This window comes from Vombatus ursinus, unplaced genomic scaffold (assembly GCF_900497805.2).
Source record: "Vombatus ursinus unplaced genomic scaffold, bare-nosed wombat genome assembly UNPS02014791.1, whole genome shotgun sequence".
NCBI lineage: Eukaryota > Metazoa > Chordata > Mammalia > Diprotodontia > Vombatidae > Vombatus > Vombatus ursinus.
In genome coordinates, this window is record NW_020954569.1 from 62,990,650 (window position 1) to 63,010,917 (window position 20,268).

Here is a 20,268-nt window from a genome sequence, read left to right on the forward strand (position 1 = left end):
AAAAAAAAAAAAAAATAAAAAAAAAAAAAAAAAAAAAAAGGCAAACAATTTAACAGAGATTGATTAGATATTTAACTTTTAGAAGTCCAAATTTATCATTTTCCCATACTGTTCCCACTACTGTATCTAGCTGTCTTTTATTTTTTGGCTGGATAATTCAACCCATAATTACAATTAATTTTAAACAACAGAACAAAAGAACGTTGGAAGTCACTTTACTTGAGTCATTTACAACCACCAAGAAATTCAGAAAACTGGGAAGAAGAACCTAAGAGGTGATTCTAAAATGATGCAAAGGGCACTAGAAGTTAATTTCCATATCTAGGTTGTAAATATGAACCAAGCCTTCACATGACAGTAAATCAAACACTGCATCACAGTACAGGAATGCAACAAAAGGCACCCAGCCACAAAATAATCTGTTTCCTTAGAGAAAGTCACTGAATCATCAGGAGCTTATGTTAGGAGGGGACACCAAAGGAGGAGCACATTCACTTTCCCATGAAATGTGTTCAGCTTTTCTCAGCCTAAAATAAACTATATGCATTTGCAAAAAGATGGAAATTTCCAAGGCTCCTCTTGCCACAAAAAATATTAACGAATCAAGTAATTTTAGGCCTCAATGAGAATTCTAAAATAAACTATTAAATGAACCTTTAAATATTTTCAAAATATAAACTACATACTAAGGGTTCTTAAAGCAGTTAAAGTAATCCCAAGTCTCCAGATGGCACATATTCCTAACCAGAACACTATCTCTATAGAAACACAAGATGAAAATAATAATGGGTTTTTATATAACCCTATAAAGTTTACAATTCTCATTTAAGCCTCACAAAAAATATTGTGAGATGAATATTAAACGTATTATTCCCCATCTCATGCACAAAGGAAAGTTGCCTTCAGAAGGGAAGTCAAGTGACTTGCCCATCCTCACCCAGCTAGTGTAAGTGACAAAGGAAGTCAGTGACTTTGGTCTTCCAGCCCCCAACTCTAACTCCCAAGATATGCTGCCTTTTAACCATGTGCCTTTATTTTCACTGCTTTCTCTCTGCTAGCACTTGGATCTGTAGAAGCATAGCAAAGATATCTGAGAATGTCAATCAGCATTCAAAAGAATTTTTCTGGGGGAAGCACCTGAGAAATTTGAATTCTGTGAGAGAACAGCTACTTATCAGTTACTCTACTAGTACTTGACTGCTCACTAGCAGAACAAATGGCCTAAAGCTCCTTTCTAACTTTCACAATGAAATCACAACTGAAAAGTCATCTTCAAGCATTACATGATCAGATATGTTACTTACAGAGGGTGATAGTTAAATCTGTAGGTACTATGTTTTCATACAATAAAAGTAACTAATTCACATTTACATAGAACTTTAAGGTTTACAAACAGTAATCCTTGGAGGTAGGTAACACAAGTGTTAATATTCCCATTTTACAAATGAATAAGCTGAGGATCATCAAGATTAAATGAGCTGCCAGTGGTCATAGAGCTATTAAGAGTCAAAGGTGAGGTTTGAATTCAGGTCTCCCTGTTTCAAGTACAGCCTTCTTTTCATTACCGCACAATGATGTAAAATATATTCTAAGAACCCTGGCAGGGGCTGAGAGTATAGAAGGTGGCCACTGTCAGAACAAAACTAACCAACTCAATGAACATTTCCCAAACCTCACAGCAACCAAAATTTGAATCTCTTCCCTGAATTTGTCTTAACAGAAAGCTGCTAACAGATACTAGGATAAAGTTTACCTCTAACTCCCATCCTTACTAATAAGCACAAAACATTGGTCTGGACAATACTGAGTTAGAGGATTCTATGCACTTGTACAAACAAGTCTAGGACAGTAAGATTTCCATACTAGAAAAATAAGATGAAAAATGTATATGTGTGTTGTGCAAACTAAAGCATGAATCTGAACTCACAGTTCTCAGTTAATCCATCAGCATATAAATACATAAATTGGCTAATTCAAGAATTAATGAGGACAAAATCTGACTGGATCATATCAAAGAAGTTATACAGTGACTTGATTACAATATTCTCACCGTCACAAAAGTTATCTTTTAAATAACAATGATTTCCTAATGAAGCCATAATGGCTATGAATAATGATACACCATGAACTTGGGAGAAATCAAAATCACAAAATTTAAAAAAATATATATTATAGGTACAAATAAGATGCTCTGTAGTAACAAAGATGACCTGCAAGTGAGAAGAGGTATAAAAGACATGTCTGAAGACATGTAGGACAGAAGAAAAAAAAGAAAAAAAAAAAAGAGGTGAGACAGTCATGTTGCAAAAATGAGAGGCAACTGATAAATCAAATGACACTTTGATATCCCAGAAATAACAAAAGAACCAACAGAAGGCCTCTAATGTATTTGGTAAATTGTTCTATTAAAGACCTATGGAACTACATAGGCAAAATGGCATGGAAAGTTTGCAGTATGCATCAGTGAAGAAAGTACTCACCCAGATGATATCACAGCTCTATCACAGTAGATACAAGGGTTATTTATAGGCTACCCATGAATGCAGTAAAAATGCATTTGAACAGCAGGTAAGCTGCTCTCTTCAAAAACTCCTTCAACTCAAGAACTACTGAATGCAATAGAGCCATTGACACTTTTATCTCTGTTTATTTAATTCTGCCTAGAACTTGTCATTCTAGTTTGGGAAGATGATTCTGAGAGGCAAGTAATATCTCTAATTCAACAATTCTTTCACTTACACTTCCAATACATCCTGCAAATCACTACCACATCCTACATTACTTCAATCATTAATTCATTATTTATATTTCTTACTCTTCTGCTCACATATTTTCAGTGACTCCCCATCAACTAATAGGCTACAGTCTATTATTCTTTAGCCTAAAATTCAATGCCTTCTACAGTTCAGACTCTATCTAGCTTTCCAATTTTATCTATAGCTTCTCCCCTAGAAGTTAGGCCAACTAGCCAGGCCTACTCACTGGCCTCTGCTCATAATATGTATGTTTTCACTTCTGTGCCTTCATTCATTACCTTCTCACCGTTTAACCAAATTATCACCTCTCCAAATCTTTCAAAGTCCAGTTTATGCCCAACCCCTTTCATGAAACTCTTCCTTTGAACTCTCATGCTACATATTGTCTGTAGCTCATGTGACACTTCAATACAAGCCATGTGATTAATTCTGTGTCTTCTGAAATAGATATTAAAGTTCTTGCAGACAGTTGTATTCCTTTGCATTCCCCACAGTGCTAGGTACATTATAGACACTGAGCAAATATCTGTCAAATGAATAAAATAAAACTAGCTTTTACCTGAACTGTGACAACAGCTGCTCCCTGGCATTTCCTGCCGCTGCTGCCCCGACACTCCAGATGCAAAGTGATCTGCTCTTCTCGATTAACGTACTGTTTGGGAATGGCATCCAACAGCTCACTGTCCAGAGCAACTTGCTGCGACTCCCGAAGGGCTGCGGTTCTGAAAAACATCATCAGGACATCAAATAAAGCACTAGCAAAAATGTACTCCAAAGACAAATGTTGATCATCAGGCCCTCCCTGAGGCCACTAAGAAGGGTACCATCAAGGAACCCAGCAGGACAGACATGGCTTCCAACTTTTTAATCAAAGACTAAAGGGATTTGCACAAGGGTAAACAGAGATTTACAATCACAGTCTCTGCCTTCATACATAATTTTGCTGGTTGACTGTAAGCTAATAGTCAGCAGGTCATTTTTCCCCTTTTAAAAAAACTGAGGGGGCAGCTAGGTGGCACAGTGGAGAGAGCACCAGCCCTGAAGTCAAGAGGACCTGAGTTCAAATCCAGCCTCAGACACATAACACTCACTTAGCTGTGTGACTCTGGGCAAGTCACTTAACCCCAACTACCTCACACACACAAAAAAAAATTGAGATAACTGCCCTTAATCCCCCTTTTCCAAAATTCTGAATCTCTACAGAATTTGCCAGATGTTCCTCTTCTAAGAGAAAATTCCACCAAATGTTTGGATAACTCAAGTCCACATTGCTACTACATTCGGTCTATTTGCCAGATTTATGATTCATTCATATCCTTCATCTTGCTGGGCAGTCAGTAGAACAGCATATAATCTCACTGTAATATCACTTAGTATGGGCAACTAGGTGGCCCAGTGGACAGAGCACCAGGCCTGGAGTCAAGAAGACCTAAATTCAAACTTGCTCTCAGATACTTACTGGCTGTGTGATCCTGGACAAATCACATCTGTAAAAATGAGCTGGAAAAGTAAAGTTGTATCTTTGCCAAGAAAATCCCAAGCAGGGTCACACAAAGGGTCAGATACAACTGACACAACTGAATAACCAATATCACTTAAATTCCTCTCTCTTTTTACTCTTGCCCAAATGCTTTCCATGCTGCTTCCTCTCAGGCTTGTTGAAGTCTATAAAAAAAATACTACTTTGCTGAGCTACACTACCATTTTGGATCCCCTCTATCAGATCTACTTCTTCTGAATAAGATATATACTTCAATTGGCATAGTCCCTTTTTAAGTCTCATCCCACTAACTCTTGGTGAAACCTATGAGGCAATGTTTATCTCTCTTGTCTTAAAAACTCAATCTCATTCTATTTATACACAATGCATTGCTATTTATGCATCTAAACCCATTAGTATTATTCCTAACCATGTTTCCAATTATTTCTCTTCTAAATAACCAGGCAACATATATACTATGTTGACAGACAACTTTGCAAAAAATACTTCCTTCAAGAAAGGAAGTCTTTAACTTACAGTAAAATAAAGACTATAAAATGATGAAGGCTGGCTCTTTTGCAGTGGGCAAAGTGAAGTTATTCTGTATATGGCCCCTTCTTACAAAAATGTTCCTCTTTGTCCATCTTGTAGATGTCCCCTTAAAGGAACGGGGACAGAAAAAGCATTTATACAGATCTAATATATGCCAGGTGTTATGCTAAGCATTTTTTACAATTATTATCTCATTTGACCCTCACAACCCTGCAAGATGGTAGAGTATGAGTGGAGACAGCATGGGGTAGTATGGATAGAAAGCTGGCCTCAGAAGCCAGAAGACCTGGGTTCAAGTGCTTCCCACTTGTGCCTCTGATACATCCTAGGGGCTGTGTGACCTTGAACAAGTCACTTAATCTCTCAGTGCCAAGAAACTTCCTAAGACTATAAACTGTAGAGACGGTGCACCTTATTCAACTTTTACAAGAATGAAAAAGTTTTGGTTTTTTGTTTTTTTTTTACCTAGGACAAATAAGTAACAAGAATTTTTTAAAAATCAAGACAAAAAGCATTTTTTATTTTAACATTTGTCTTCAAATACTATTCACTTGGGGGCAGCTAGGTGGCGCAGTGGATAGAGCACCGGCCCTGAAGTCAGGAGGACCTGAGTTCAAATCCGGCCTCAGACCAAACACTTCACACTTACTAGCTGTGTGACCCTGGGCAAGTCACTTAACCCCAACTGCCTCACTAAAAAATAAATAAATAAAATAAAATAAAATAAAAAACAAATACTATTCACTATCTACCAATGGGTAATCTACATAAAGATACAACAAAGATCAGAAACAAATATCAGAAAAACTGAGTTGGTTTTAGCTGGCACCTGAATTGTTACCACTTGAAACATAATAAAATGTACAGTCCCTATGAATGTGTGCAATATTACTTCAGTTTTTTAAAATAAATGAAGAGATTTGTCACAACTTGAGCATTTAAACTCAGTTACTCAAATCTGTTTGGTCAGTGCTCCCAGGCTGAGCCCACTTCAGGTGCTAAATCATTTGGGCTACGTGAGTAGTATGAAGAGGAGAGACATTTCAATTCATCATCTTACTTAGCATGCTGCTGCAAGAGATTCAGGTCTGGGCGTATAAGCTGCATAGTTTCCTTCTGATTGAGCAAACTAGTTGAGGAAATGATGGGCACTGGAGCTTTCAGTGCATGCAGAACAAGGGGAGGATGAGGAGCCTCATGTTTCTTCAAGTTACTCAAAATCCTCTCTTTGGCTGAAAAAAATAAGAGAATCAAAACCAACAAACCTTAACTACATATGAAGCAAATGACAACAGAAGGTGTCTTAACATTACTTCCTATCATTAAGAATCATAAAAATATAAAATATCTATTTGAATACAAATCATCAGAATGAGCAAATGTAATATTTTCTGACTTAGTCAACAAATCCTATGTGAGCAGCCACAAGGTAAAAAACATTTTAGTAGAAGCTCAGGAGGCTGTGGTTAAAAATTAACTATGACCTCATATTCAAAAAATGTATAGTTCAATCAGAGGCAAAATAGGCTAAAAACAGGGCATGGACAGATAAATGCAATATTTGTAAAAATGTTTTGAAGTGGGAAAGGAAAAAATAACGTAGGAAAAGTAGAAAATGGCTGGTGTTTAAACTTCATGGACTAAATGGGCACTCAGCGGTAATTCAAAGGGAAAGAAAGTGTTCTGTGGCATGTGACTGCCTAGAAAGATTCCTGAAAGTAGAGTTGGAAAGACCAGTTGCACAGGTAAAGAGTGAAAAAATATGCCTGAAACAGAAGATTAGGGCCATGGGTTATAAAAGATAAGTTCACAGCCTTTAGGAGGGAGAGAGGGAGAAGGAGAGAGAGAGACAGACTTTAAGGACAAAGTTTGAAGTGAATTCAATTAAATATTTATTATTAAACACTTACTATATGAAAAACATGTACTGGGGACTAATGAGCTAAAAAAGTAAAGCAAAATAAATGACACGTTACACTTCCATTTATATAGTGTCTCACAATTTAAAAAGCCCTTTTCCTCACAATTGTGTGTTATGTCATATCGGATACATGAAGATATGAACATGTAATATTAAAGCACTTTAGAATTGTACAATATAAGGGAGCATATAACTATATATCTTGTTGTTAAAATTGTTTCATAAATATCGGTCTAGTCTCTCTAACTGGAGAGCAAACTTCTTGAGGTCAAAGATCATATCATATACCTGTATGCCTCCATAGCTCCTAGCAAAGGGCAAAATGCATTGTAGTACATTTAATAAATGCTTATTGATTGACTGACAATTTAACTACAAGATCACAGATTTAGCATAAACAATTCTCTGACACAGAACTGTAGCTCTGAATACATTTACATCAAGTCCAAAAAAGATTTGGTGATAATAAGTGATATTCCCAAGAAGAAAAAGGCTAGATCTGGAAAATAATTATATGGAGAGAGACAAAAGACTACGAAAGGATTTGTCATACTGAGGTCCTGGGCTTGGGGAATATGTTATTATGAAAGTTAGGTAGTAAGGAAGGCTTATATGAGAAAGGTAAGACCTCTGTATGCCACAATCAGTCAAAAAAATATTTATTAAGCACATACCATCAAGCACTATGCTAAGTGCTAGGGACACAAAGAGAGACAAAAAACAATTCCTGTTCTCAAAGACCTTTGTCTAATGTGAAAAAACACGCAAAGAGCTATATAAAACAAGTTATACATGGATATATTAGAAATAACCAGTAGAGGAAAGACATTAAGATTAAGGACTGGGAAAGGTATCGTGCAGAAAGTGGGACTTTAGTTGAGACTTGAAAGAAGTAAGGAAAGGCAGGAAATGGAGACAAGGAGGGAGGCAGTACCAGGCTTGGGGGACAATCAGTGAAAATGTAATCAGAAGTTGGGAGAAGGAGTATCTAGTATAAGAAACAGCAAGTAGGCCAGTGTCACTGGATCACAAAATATATGGATGGGTATAAGATGTAAGAAAACTGGAAAAATAAAAAGGGTCCAGGTTATGAATGACTTTAAAAGCCAAACAGAGGATTTTATATTTGATCCTGGAGGTAACAGGGAGCCACTAGAGTTTACTAAATGGAGTGGGGGCATGTGACACAGTCAAACCTGCACTTCAGAAAGATCAGTTTTAGAGGCAGGAGAAGATGGACTGGAATAAAGACAGACTTGACATAGGGAGCCCAAGCAGCAACTATTGCAACAGTCCCAGCAGGAGGTCATAAGGGTCTGCACCAGCATGGCAGCATAGTTAGAAAAGAGAAGGGGACATACATGAGAAATGCTACAAAGGTAGAATCAACAGGACTTGGCAACTAATTGAATGTGGGGTAGGGGAAGTGAGAGAGAGTGAAGGAGTCAAGGATGACACATCAGTTGTAAGCCTGTGTGACCAGGAGAATCCTCAACAGTAATGGGAAAATTAGGGAAAGGGGAGATCTTGGGAGGGAAAGATAATAAATTTAGTTTTGGACATGAAGAGAGTTTAAGATATCTGCGCGTTGGAGAGCAATCTGGAATTATACCCAAAGAGTTATAAATCTGTGTATACCCTATGACCCAGCAATATCACTATTAGGTCCCAAGGTGACCAGGGAAAAAGGAAAAGAACCTAAATGAAATAAAATATTAACAACACCTCTCTTTGTGGTGGCAAAAACTGGAAACTGAGAGGATGCCCATTAAATGGAGAACGGCTAAACAAGCTGTGGTATATGACTGTGATGGTACACTATCATGCTATAAAGAATGATGAGCTCGATGATCTCAGAAAAACATGGAAAGACTTGCATGAAATAATGAAAAGCAAAATGAGCAGAACCAAGAAAACTGTTGTATACAGTAACAGCTATACTGTTCAAAGAACAATTGAACAACTAAGTTATTCTGAGTATCATAAATACTCAAATCAACCACAAAAGATCTATGAAGGAAGATGCTATCCACCTCCAGAGAAAGAACTGATAAATAGAAGTATGCATAGTATGATTTTAGAACCTAAAATGTAACAATAAATAAATTAATTAAATTAAATTTTAGAAAAAGAACAACATGTTGGAATAAGCAGTTGAAGATGCTGAGGCTGGAAGTCAAGAGAGAGGTTAGGGCTACTGAAACAGATCTGAAAATCATCTGCATAGAGACAAGAATTGAATCCATGGGAGCTGCGAAAATCATCAAGTGAAATACTAAAGAGGGAAAAGGAAAGAGATCCCAGAACAGAACACTGGAGGACCCACCTTGTTAGCAGGTGTGACCTGGATGAACTCACCATAGTGAATGTGAAGTGTGAGCAAACACTGTCATTTCCTAAAGTTAGACATGAAACAAATTTCAATCTTCAAAATAAACACAAATATTTACTGAGCCAGTCACTATGTGCTAAGTATTGTAATATCTATAATTACTGAAAGGAGAAGAGTCTGGGATAAACAAATTTGGAAGTCATCCACATACAGGTTAAAGAAAAAAAATGAGTTTCTCAAGACTGAGTAGAAAGACAAAGCATAACAGGATCCAAGACAGAGTCTTGGTAGACATACATTCAGAAGGAGTGAGAGGAGCTAGTTAGAAAAAATCTCCTACAAATATTTCATTTTTAAAATGTTTTTTGAAATAACAGAGAAGGGAGAGTTCAAGGCAATTTCAAGTCATTAAGTCAAGTCAACAATTATTTATGAAATGGTTTCTCTGAAACTTTACTTTTGTTCCAGATGGAGCTCTATTTTCTATTCTTTTTGAGAAACAGAAGGAAATTTTTGTTAAGCATGACTCTATTGGCATAAAGGAAACTGTATTGTTTATGCCCTCAAAGAACTAAAATTTAATGCTTTATATTAAGCCAGTGTTTTTCCACTGAACAGCACACTAAGATACCACAATATGGGCACAATCATCAATGGTCTAAAGTTCATAACTATTCCCACGTTAAAAGTTTTCTTTCTTTTAAATTAGTAAGGTCACTTGAACACAAGTTGATAAGAGGTCAACAGAAAAATTTTGGAACAATATGAATTACCAAACAAAGGAATTTAAATCCTAAATCTAATACTGACAGAATGGGAGATGTTCTATCTCTGAATTCATTCACCTACAATCATTACTCTTAACTACTCTTCATTAAATTGTTAGCTCCTTGAAGGTGGGAACTGTATTTTCTCCTTCTGCATCACCAGCGCTTAGCACAAAGTCTGATATATAGTAGGGATTTCATAAATGCTTGTTGATTGATCAAACTATAATTTCTAAATGTTATGAAGCAACAAATGTCAATTAAAATAAATAAATATGATGGCTGAAAATTCCTATTTGCAACATTCTTGTTTTAAGGAGGTAGGGGGAGAGGGGATAAAGAAAAGAGAAAAAAAATTACAATTTCATTAGTATAGGAAACTTCAAATGAGGAAACTACCACTACCACTATGGATCAGCACCTGCTGAACAACTTAGGGTCTTAAGGAGTGCCTAAGGCACTACTGTAATTAGTATTAGTTGATTTGTGCCTGTAGTCAAAACCCAAAGTCATCCTTTGATCAAAGTTCCTTGTCAAGGCCAGTTCTACATGTGCATCCCTCTACACTCCATTCCAAACAACCAATTCTTTCTTTATTCTGTTCAAACATGTCCAAGTCTCTTCCTTCCTTAAAATATCTTCATCAGACCTTTCCATCCCCTCAAGCTATCATCCTTTATCTCTTTTCTCTTTCTTAATCAAACTCTTTGAAGACATTACTCCCATTCATTGCCTTCAAAACCTCTACTCTCAACCTTTTACATTTTGGCATTCACCTTTATCATCCAACTGAAAGTGCTCTCTCCAACATTACCAATGACATACTGATTGCCAAATACCAGCATTATCCTCTATTCCCCCTCATCCCATATCTCTAGTAAGTTGCCAAATTTTGTCTTTTCTTCCTAAACATCTCTTACATGTGACCTTTTCTCTTGACCTTCTACCACCTTAGTCCAAACCTACTGCAACAACCTTCTAAATGGTAACCCTGCCTCAAATCTCTCACCATTCTGGTCCATCCTACATACTGCTACCAAAGTGGTTTTTTTTTTAAGCACAAAACTGACAACATCACCACCATCACCTCAAAATTAAATAAATTCCAGTGGTTTCCTATTGCCTCTAGAACTTAAAAAAAAAAAAAAAAGAATCTCTTCTATTTAGCTTTTAAAGCCCTATACAATATGAACCCCCAATCTCCCTTTCCAGTCTCACTGGACACTATTCCCACACATACACACACTGTGCTAAGCCCTACCAAATTGACCATCTCTCTGCTTCTCATTTACAACCCTCCATCTCCTTTCTCTGTACCTTTGCAATGACTCCTTTCTTCCCTCCACTTCATACAGTCTCTCTCTCTCTCTTCCTTTAAGATGCAGCTCAGCATCTTCTGCGTAAGCGTTTCTTGAACTCCTTACTAGTGTTCTAGAACTGCTAGTGCTGTCTCACTAGCTATCTTATATTTAACTACTTTGTATGTATTTGTATTTATTGTATTTATTAACTTGATGATTGTGATTGTGTTTGTGTGTGTGTGTACTTGATATCTTCCTCATTTAGAATATAAACTTATTGAGAGTAGAAATTGTTTCATTCTTTGAACTTTTCTCTGCCTAGCACAATGCCTGACAAACAGTGAAGCCTTAATAAACACTTGTAGACTGACTGGGAAATAAAAATCATCTTTTATGAGTAGTTTCCTCAAAATCACAACAAAATTTCCCATTTTTTTAAGTAGCAAATAGAAAAAAATTAACTAAGAATACTGAGTTACTCAAGTGTTTAAATAATAAATTATAAAGAATAGAAACCATTTTAAAATACCTCAAGTTTTATAGTGCTGTCATAATATACATTATCAAGATAATCTCAAACCATAAGCAATTAATTAAAATTAATTGGAAGTACAAGAAACTAAATAATCTAAAATGCATTTAGTCCTATACTTTGCCAAGTACCACTAACTACTTCAGTCTTGTAGCATACTGCCAATATTCCCTTGAAAGAGTCATAAACAAGAAGGCAGAAGACCTGCTACTAACTAGCTATGTGACCTTGGACAACTATTTGATCTTCCTACTTCCTAAGCCTCAGTTTCCTCATCTTTATATCAGAGATAATAATATATTTTATCTACTTCATGGAGTTATTGGGAGTATCAAGTGAGATAAATTATTGAGGAAAATGTAAAATATTGCACAAGTATAAATTATTATTGCTAACAATGATAATAACAAAAATAAAAGATTAGAAAACAAAGTCTTCATTAAAAAGACTTGCCCACAATATAACAGAGAACAGAACTACTCTAGTCACCAATCTTTTCCTCTCAAAATAATATCTTTGAACGATACATATATAAATTTTTTTTTTTTTTTGCTTTTTGGTGAGGCAATTTAGGTTAAGTGACCTGCCCAGGGTCACACAGCTAGTAAGTGTCAAGTGTCTGAAGCTGGGCGAACTCAGGTCCTCCCAACTTCAAGGCCCGAGCTCTATCCACTGTGCCAACTAGCTGCCCCAAAATCTATATTCTTAAGAGATAAAAAAAATTCCATAAGATTTCATAGGATAAAGATTAGACATATTCTGGCCAGGTGAGATTTCAATAAATTTCCAAAAAGGCGATTATTATTTAGAGATCATATTAAGCAAACCCCAAATCCCCATGGTTTTGAAGAAGTTCATGATACTCACCTGACAAAGGATCAGTAAAATCCATCTGTACTGACAAACTGCTGGGTGTGGAATGAGATTCAAGTTTTACTTGAATCCAAAGATTGAGAGCTTCCCGAAATTCATGACGGATACGTTCCATGTTCAAATATTCCATCCACAAATCCTGGAATTGAACCACAATACAACTTTAACTTTGGAAGATGAATCACTACATATTTATAAGTTGTAAAACTTATTATATTAAAATGTACATAAGCCAATCGTTTAAATGAAGTAGGCTCCTTAAAAAGATCTCGCTCAAAGCTCCCTAACTTTAAAAATGGCCATATATAAAATTCCCACCCCATCAAAAACTTCAGAAGTAGGACATCTTCCCTATAGCACACTAAATCATTTCTGATTCTTTTTTTAAAACGAAAAATGTAAAACATCCCCTACCACTTCAGATGTTAGAGCCAGGATGTCTTAGAAATAAAATCTCAAACTAGGCCCTAATTCCTAGAAAAAAATAGAGCTAACAACAAATGTCTGCCATTGCAATGTTTGTTCATGTTAACCATGTAAAGGCACATCATCAATAAGAGACAGCATCATAGAGTGGAATGAGCAGACTTGGAGTACAATTACATGGGCTCCAATCCCCACCACATGCCACCAATGTGACTGTGGACAGGTTAGTTATCCTCTCTGGGCCTCAGTTTCCTCATCTATAAGACAAAGGGAGTATACCCACCAGGTGTAGGTCAGTAACCCAGGAAACTCCTACAAGCCTAGGACTTTTTCAATTCTTGGTGAAAAATATTCTCACAAAATTCTAAGTCATTAAAACCATTCCCAAGATGTACAAGGTATTCTAGACCAGGGATATCAAACTCAAGTAAAAATGGATGGATCTTTGTGGGCTACATATTGACTTAGAAAACTACAAAGTAACATTATGTTTTATTGCATTTTTATTTGTTAAATATTTTCTTTTTTTTTTTCCTTTTTTTTTTTTAAGCAATTGGGGTTAAGTGACTTGCCCAGGGTCACACAGCTAGTAAGTGTCAAGTGTTTGTCTGAGGCCAGATTTGAACTCAGGTCCTCCTGACTTCAGGGCCAGTGTTCTAACCACTGCGCCACCTAGCTGCTGTTAAATATTTTCCAACTACATTTTAATCTAGTTCAGGCTACCCTCAGGAGTTTTGCAGGCCACAAGCATGCCTCCTCTGTTCAAAACTAATCTGATTTACACCTTTAAAGAGGCACTGCAAAGTATAATCCTCTGCTGGAGTTTTAATTCAAATATAAAAGTACACTACTGATACTAGTGTGCTACCCTCTCCCTAATACTTCCTGTACCTACAGATGACATCTCTTTGAAGTAGTCACATTACCTACATATTTATGCCGAATAAGAATATCTCTATATGCAAATGAATAGTTGTTAAGAAAAAATAGTGGTGGCAAACCAATCTATTATCATTAATAGAGCCTCAGCTGGAGCACAAGAACTGTAGCAAGACCCAAGCATTCATACCCAAGGAGACAACAGTTAGAAGGAAAGCAGTTCAGTTCTACAGAAACTGTGTACTGATAGCCCTCAAAGAGCAATGGAAGTGAGACCAAGAATTGAGCGCAGCCCATGGAGAATAACAACTGGTCCAGAACAGATCAACCACTACTTCTGATATGGAGGAACTCAATAAAAGTCCAGCTTGGACCAAGTGTAGAAGAAAGGCAGAACCAGATTTTTCAAGTAACCAGAGAGAAAACCTGGGCTTGGAAAAACTACAAAGAAACTATCACAAATTGGAGGTCAATAGGACTTACTTCCTATTAAATTGAGTTCTATACCTACATTATATAACACTCATCTAATTAGTTTGTACTCTTGTAAATCCACATAACTGTAATAAAGCACTTTAATCATACTCAAGTTGGCTGGCCTGAAAGTATGTTGCAGTGAAAACTTAGCATAAGAAAAAGGACTAACAAAAAGAGGAGGCTTATATGGGTTCATGAGGTCATAATACACAGAAAGTGTCCCCAGCCCTCCGGGAAGGCCACAGTTGTCATCAGTGCTTCAAAAAGAGACATTCTAACACTGACATGTTAACTTACATGAAAAAAAGCATAATGTGGACCCTTGGCAAAACCCATAGAAACTAAGACCATTCAAGCCCCACGGCCATATTTAACAGACATCTTTAACCTCTGGATCAATACATTTATTTATTCCCATAGTAACAAATTCAAATTATTGTCAGATATCCTAAGAGGTAAACAAAATATTGTAATAAAATCACCTGTTGATTCTGCATAATCTTTGCTAGTCTGTGTGTATCATATTGCTTTGGTAGTGAAGGAATATAGGTGTCTCCCTTCTGAAAGTTCTCATCTTCTAGCCATAGTATAAATACATTGAAGAGCCTAAAAGATTAAAAAAGAAACAGAAAAGCATGGGTAAAATGAATTATACCTCTCTTTACACAGAAACTACATTTTATCTAGTGAATAAAATAATAAGAATCAGGTACCCAGAACTAATAATAATTCACTATGTTTTAATTTTCATTATGCCCATTTCTCTTTCTCTTTGGGACTATCTTTACCCATCTAAAAAATAAAGCTAGGCAAAAAGTGATGGATAAAGGTGATCTAAAGTAAAACTTTGAATGATAATTCAGACTCTTTCCTTTCCTTGGCAATCAATGACACTGAGCAAGCCATCATGCAGAAAAACAAAACACAACATGAAAACATATGTATTCTCCCTCTATTCCAGGATGAATGCTGAAAGCCAAATATATTATCTGGAAAATTTTTCTATTGTACCTTATCAGTTGCCAAAAAAAATTTTAAAAAGCTAACTACCAAAAAGAATTATGATTGCAATTTAATTATAAATCTGTGAACTTTTCTTTCATAAATGGGTATGACAAAAAGAAATTCTTCTAATTTTATGTTCTAAATGTTTTAAGTAGTACTTTATGAAAAGATAATCTACTTAACTGAAGAAGACTTCTTGTTAGTAAAAATAGGTTATTGGAGAAGTAGCCTATGATATGTAATTAGTTAAATAAGCTCCTAATTTTAGCAGAGAAAGGAGGGGATGGTGTCATTCTTTCTATAAAGTTGAAAATTACTTCCTTCTGATTTCATAATCAGAAGGGACATAAGCTTTCTACACTTAATATCACTATACAGCATCCACTTTTAGCTTCTGACATAAAGAAATGGAAAAAGGGATAATAATCAATTAATAAGCATTTATTAATTATCTAATTGTTTGGCCCAAAGGAAAAAAAAAAATCAGTCTCTGCACAGAGTTTGGATTCAGTCAAAGGGCTGTACTTGAGGACCTAGAGGGCCACAGGTGGTCTCCAGGCTGCAGGTTCCCCATCCCTGGCCTACGCCAGTCTACCCTTCCTTGGGCAACCTGGTGACCCCTCCACTGTCAGGGACCACCATAGTGACACCTGACTTGAATAGACATCCATCTAGCCCACTGAAGCTCAGATCTCCTGAGCTCAAAGATCTGTAGCATCAGCCTCCCCAGGAGCAGGGATTATAGGCTGCACCCTCACACCAGCTAGAGAGCTTTTTCTAGAGATCAGACTGAGAAAGGAAAGATTCATAACATATGATAGCTTGAAAGGATGGCAGGGTCAGGCAAGGTTTTTTAAGCATGGGCAAAACCTGAATGTGTCTACAGACAGAAAGGAAAAAAAAAAACAGAAATAGCAAGAGACTGAAGATTAAAGAAAGTAGGGGAATGACTGTGGGGACAATCTGAAAAGACAGGACAGGGATGGGATCAAGGATGTTTGTGAAAAGGCTAGCCTTAGCAAGGGATGTGCTACCTCACCATCAGAGACTAAGGTAAAGGAAGAAAGAATGAAGGATAATGTCAAAGGCTAGTGAGATTTGGAGAAGCAGAGGGAGTTGATGGAAAATGGCCTCTCCTTTCTCAACAAAGAAGGAGGCGAGGTCTTAAGATGAGAGGATGGTGGAAGGGTTGGTGTGGGAAAAATGAGGACAGATGGGGAAAAAACCAAAAGGAGCAGAATATACATTCTTTAAAAAATCAGAAGTTTAAGAAACCTACTAAAGACTTCATTTTAATGAGTTTAAGCAACCTACAGCAAAAAAGGTTACCAATTGCTGATGTGGTAAAAAGTTGTCTATGGCTAGCTAACAGTAAGGTTACAGAGTTCAAGGCCAAAGCTAGTCTAAAGCCTTATAACGCATAAGCCTTGGGAAAATTGTGACATCAAGGTGAAATTTAGGTTAAGTTAAAGAGAACATTCTAATAAAGTATATAATATATGTGAGATTTGAGTAAACTTAAAAATTCCTAAGAAAAAATTATTGATTAGTGAGACACATATGATTTCTTCTCAAGCCTTGCTCCAAAAGTGACTTCTTTAATAGTTTAATGTTTAACTGCTTTAATAATGAAGTATTTTACTATTTAAAAAAAGCCAAAGACCACGCTAATCTTTTAAATATACTTAAAGTTTATACCATATGAAGTATCACATGTTAAACTACATGTTAAGGTTCAGCTTTTAAAATGTGAATAAATTTGTTTTGGAAGCTAAAATTACAAAACTAAAATAATAAAGTGACAACAAATGTGATAATATAAGCCTAAGATACAAAAATGACCAAGTAATCCTATAGGTTGGTCCACATCAATTGATTTTAATTAGATCCACACTGACTCCAAATATATGATCAAGCTGGGACCCTCTTTGCCAGACCTCAACAAATGCTTAACTGACTGCTGCTACTTTCCACATTCAGCAAATAACAGTAATAAAATAATAACATCCTGCAATACACAACAGGTGATATAACATCCTTGATGAAAGAAAACATTAGCTTACAAAGCTGAATATGCTTTACCTCACAAGTTCTGTATGCAGCTCTGGAGAAGTCAGATACCCTGCGGGAGAGGCATTGTTTTCACCTGGTCCTTCACTGCCATCTGCTGGAACTCGGAGGGCTTTACTGGCAGCATGATGGAAGTCAGCCACTTCAACCAGACGTTTCTTCATTTCTTTCAATAAATTTATGTGGGCTGGACTTTGAAAAAATCGTCTTCCAATACAACCATCTACAGGCAATCTTGAAAGAAATTAAAATAGGGTTCTATAAGCTATTTAATAAATCATTTTTTCTACTTAAAATCAAATGGTGTGAGTTCATTAGAGCTACCAAAGATAAAGGTGCATTCAGCAAAACTGAGATGCCCTACCATTATCTATAAATTAAGAAGTTTAGCAAGCATGGCTACACACAAACTGCCCTATTTATCTTACTGGGTTGTCATAAGGAAGAAATAAAATGATACACATCAAAGAACTTTTTAAAAAATATATAAATGCTGTACCAATTCAAAGTATTATCATCATCTTCACACCAAACTTTCATGTGTTGGGCTAATAAAACCTGACCTCTGCAATACATTCTGTACTATCTAGTCTCATTAGTTTTCTATACCCTTATTCACAAAGTATATATAAGGCTATAAGGATAAAGAGAAGGAAAGTAAAGTCCAAAGAGGATTCACAATATGAGGACACTCAAAAGTCAGAAAGTTGCAGAGTTAGGATTTGAACCCAAATCTTCTGGTTCCAAATTCAACACTCTGGCTACTGTTTATCTATTTTTCTGTTTTTTCTGTTTTGTTGTGGTTTTGTTTTTTTTTTGGTGAGGTAATTGGGGTTAAGTGAGTTGCCCAGAGTCACACAGCTAGTAAGCGTTACATGACTGAGGCCAGATTTGAATTCAGGTCCTCCTGACTCCAGGGCCAATGCTCTATCCACCCCTTGCTAGTATTTCGTTCAAAATTTTTGCATTGATATTCATTAGGGAAATCGGTCTGTAATTTTCTTTCTCTGTTTCAGCTGTTCCTGGTTTAGGTATCAATACCATATTTGTGTCATAAAGGGAATTTGGTAGGACTCCTTCTTTGCCTATTTTTCCAAATACTTTATATTGCATTGGAATTAATTTTTCTTTAAATGCTTGGTAGAATTCACTTGTAAATCCATCTGGCCCTGGAGCAGTCAATGACCATAGTAACCTAGTGTTCGTTAAATCCAACTTTTGGGATAAGAACTCATTATTTGACAAAAACTTCTGGGAAAACTGGAAAACAACAGCACACAAACTAAGTATAGACCAACATCTCACACCAGATACCAAGAAATGGTAATGTGGTTTGGGAGAGTTGTCAACTTTTTCACGGAATCTTTACCTCTTCATGATGTGCAAGAAATGTTGCTGCTATACAAGCTGTAATTATCTTTTTACACAGGCTCATCATGAGCACTGTTAAATGAGATGACCCAAGAAATGATTTGTTTAGATCTGCTTTTGTGTGAAGTGTTTTTTAATTGTGTTCATATAGGTTCCTGAGTTTGTCTTGGCAAGTAGACTCCCAAATATTTTATATTGTCTACAGTTATTTTAAATGGAATTTATCTCTTACTGCTAAGCTTTGTTGGTAATATATAGAAATGCTAATGATTTATGTGGATTTATTTTATATCCTGCAACTTTACTAAAGTTGTTAATTATTTCAACAAGTTTTTAAGTTGATTTTCTAGGATTCTCTCTCTTTTCACCCAGCCCCTCTTCACCAGTGTTTTACTTGTTGACCACTGCCTCCCATAATCTGCCCTTCCTTCTATCAGCACCCCCCCACACACACCCCTTTTCTTTTTCCTTTCCCCTCATACTTAGGGTAAGATAGACTTCTTTACCCAACTCAGTGTATATGTCATTCCCTCTTTGAGCCAATTCCAATGACAGTAAGGTTCAAACAAATGCTCACCCCCTCCCTTCTTCCCCTCTACTGAAATAGGTCTTTCATGTCTCTTCATGTGATATGATTTATCCCATTCTGCCTCCCCTTTTCCTCTTTCCCAGTACAATCCTTTTTTTCACTCCTTAATTTTTTTTATCATTACATCAAAGTGAACTTATACCCACACCCTCTAAGTATGTTCCATCTAACTGCCCCAATAGAGACACAGTTCTTAAGAATTACAAGCATCATCTTCCCATGTAGGGTTGTAAACAGTTTAACCTTATCAAATATCAACTTGGTTTTTTTTTTTTTCTGTTTACCTTTTATGCTTCTCTTGAGTCTTGTATTTGAATTTTTCTGTTCAGCTCTGGCGTTTTCATCAGGAAATTTTGAAAGTCTACTATTTCATTAAATATCCCTCTTTTGGCCTGAAAGAGTATGCTCAGTTTTTCTGGGTAGTTGATTCCTGGTTGTAATCTAAGCTCCTTTGCCTCTCAGAATATCATTTTCCAAGCCCTCCAAAACTTTAACATAGAAGCTGTTAAGTCCTGTGTAATCCTGACTGTGGCTGCCTGATATTTAAATTGTTCCTTTCTGGCTGCCTGCAATACTTTCTCTTTGATCTGATAGTTGTGGAATTTGGCTACGATATTCTTTGGAATTTTCATTTTAGGACCTCTTTCAGGAAGTGATTGGTGGATTCTTTCAATGACTATTTTACCCGCTGGTTATAGGATATCAGGGCAGTATTCCATGATGATTTCTTGAAAGATGCTGTACAGGCTTTTTTTTTTTTAATCTTGGCTTTCAAGTAGTCCAATAATTCTTAAATTATCTCTCCTGGATCTATTTTCCAGGTCAGTTGTTTTCCCAATGAGGTATTTTAGATTTTCTTACATTTTTTTCATTCTTTTGCTTTTGTTTGACTAATTCTTGATGTCTTATAGTCATTAGCTTCCACTTGCCCAATCCA

General features: G+C 36.2%; 1 protein-coding gene across 2 annotated transcripts in view; it reads right to left on the reverse strand.

Annotated features, from left to right (window-relative positions):
* Positions 1-20,268, reverse strand: part of EPG5 (ectopic P-granules autophagy protein 5 homolog) — a 123,520-nt gene that overhangs the window by 43,451 nt on the left and 59,801 nt on the right. For both annotated transcript variants that reach the window (XM_027868838.1, XM_027868839.1), the window contains exons 23-27: positions 17,384-17,605; positions 14,779-14,902; positions 12,509-12,653; positions 5,849-6,020; positions 3,316-3,478 (exon numbers count right to left, since the gene is read on the reverse strand). In XM_027868838.1, the coding sequence (XP_027724639.1) occupies positions 3,316-3,478; positions 5,849-6,020; positions 12,509-12,653; positions 14,779-14,902; positions 17,384-17,605 (826 nt within the window). The remainder of the gene's footprint in view (positions 1-3,315; positions 3,479-5,848; positions 6,021-12,508; positions 12,654-14,778; positions 14,903-17,383; positions 17,606-20,268) is intronic.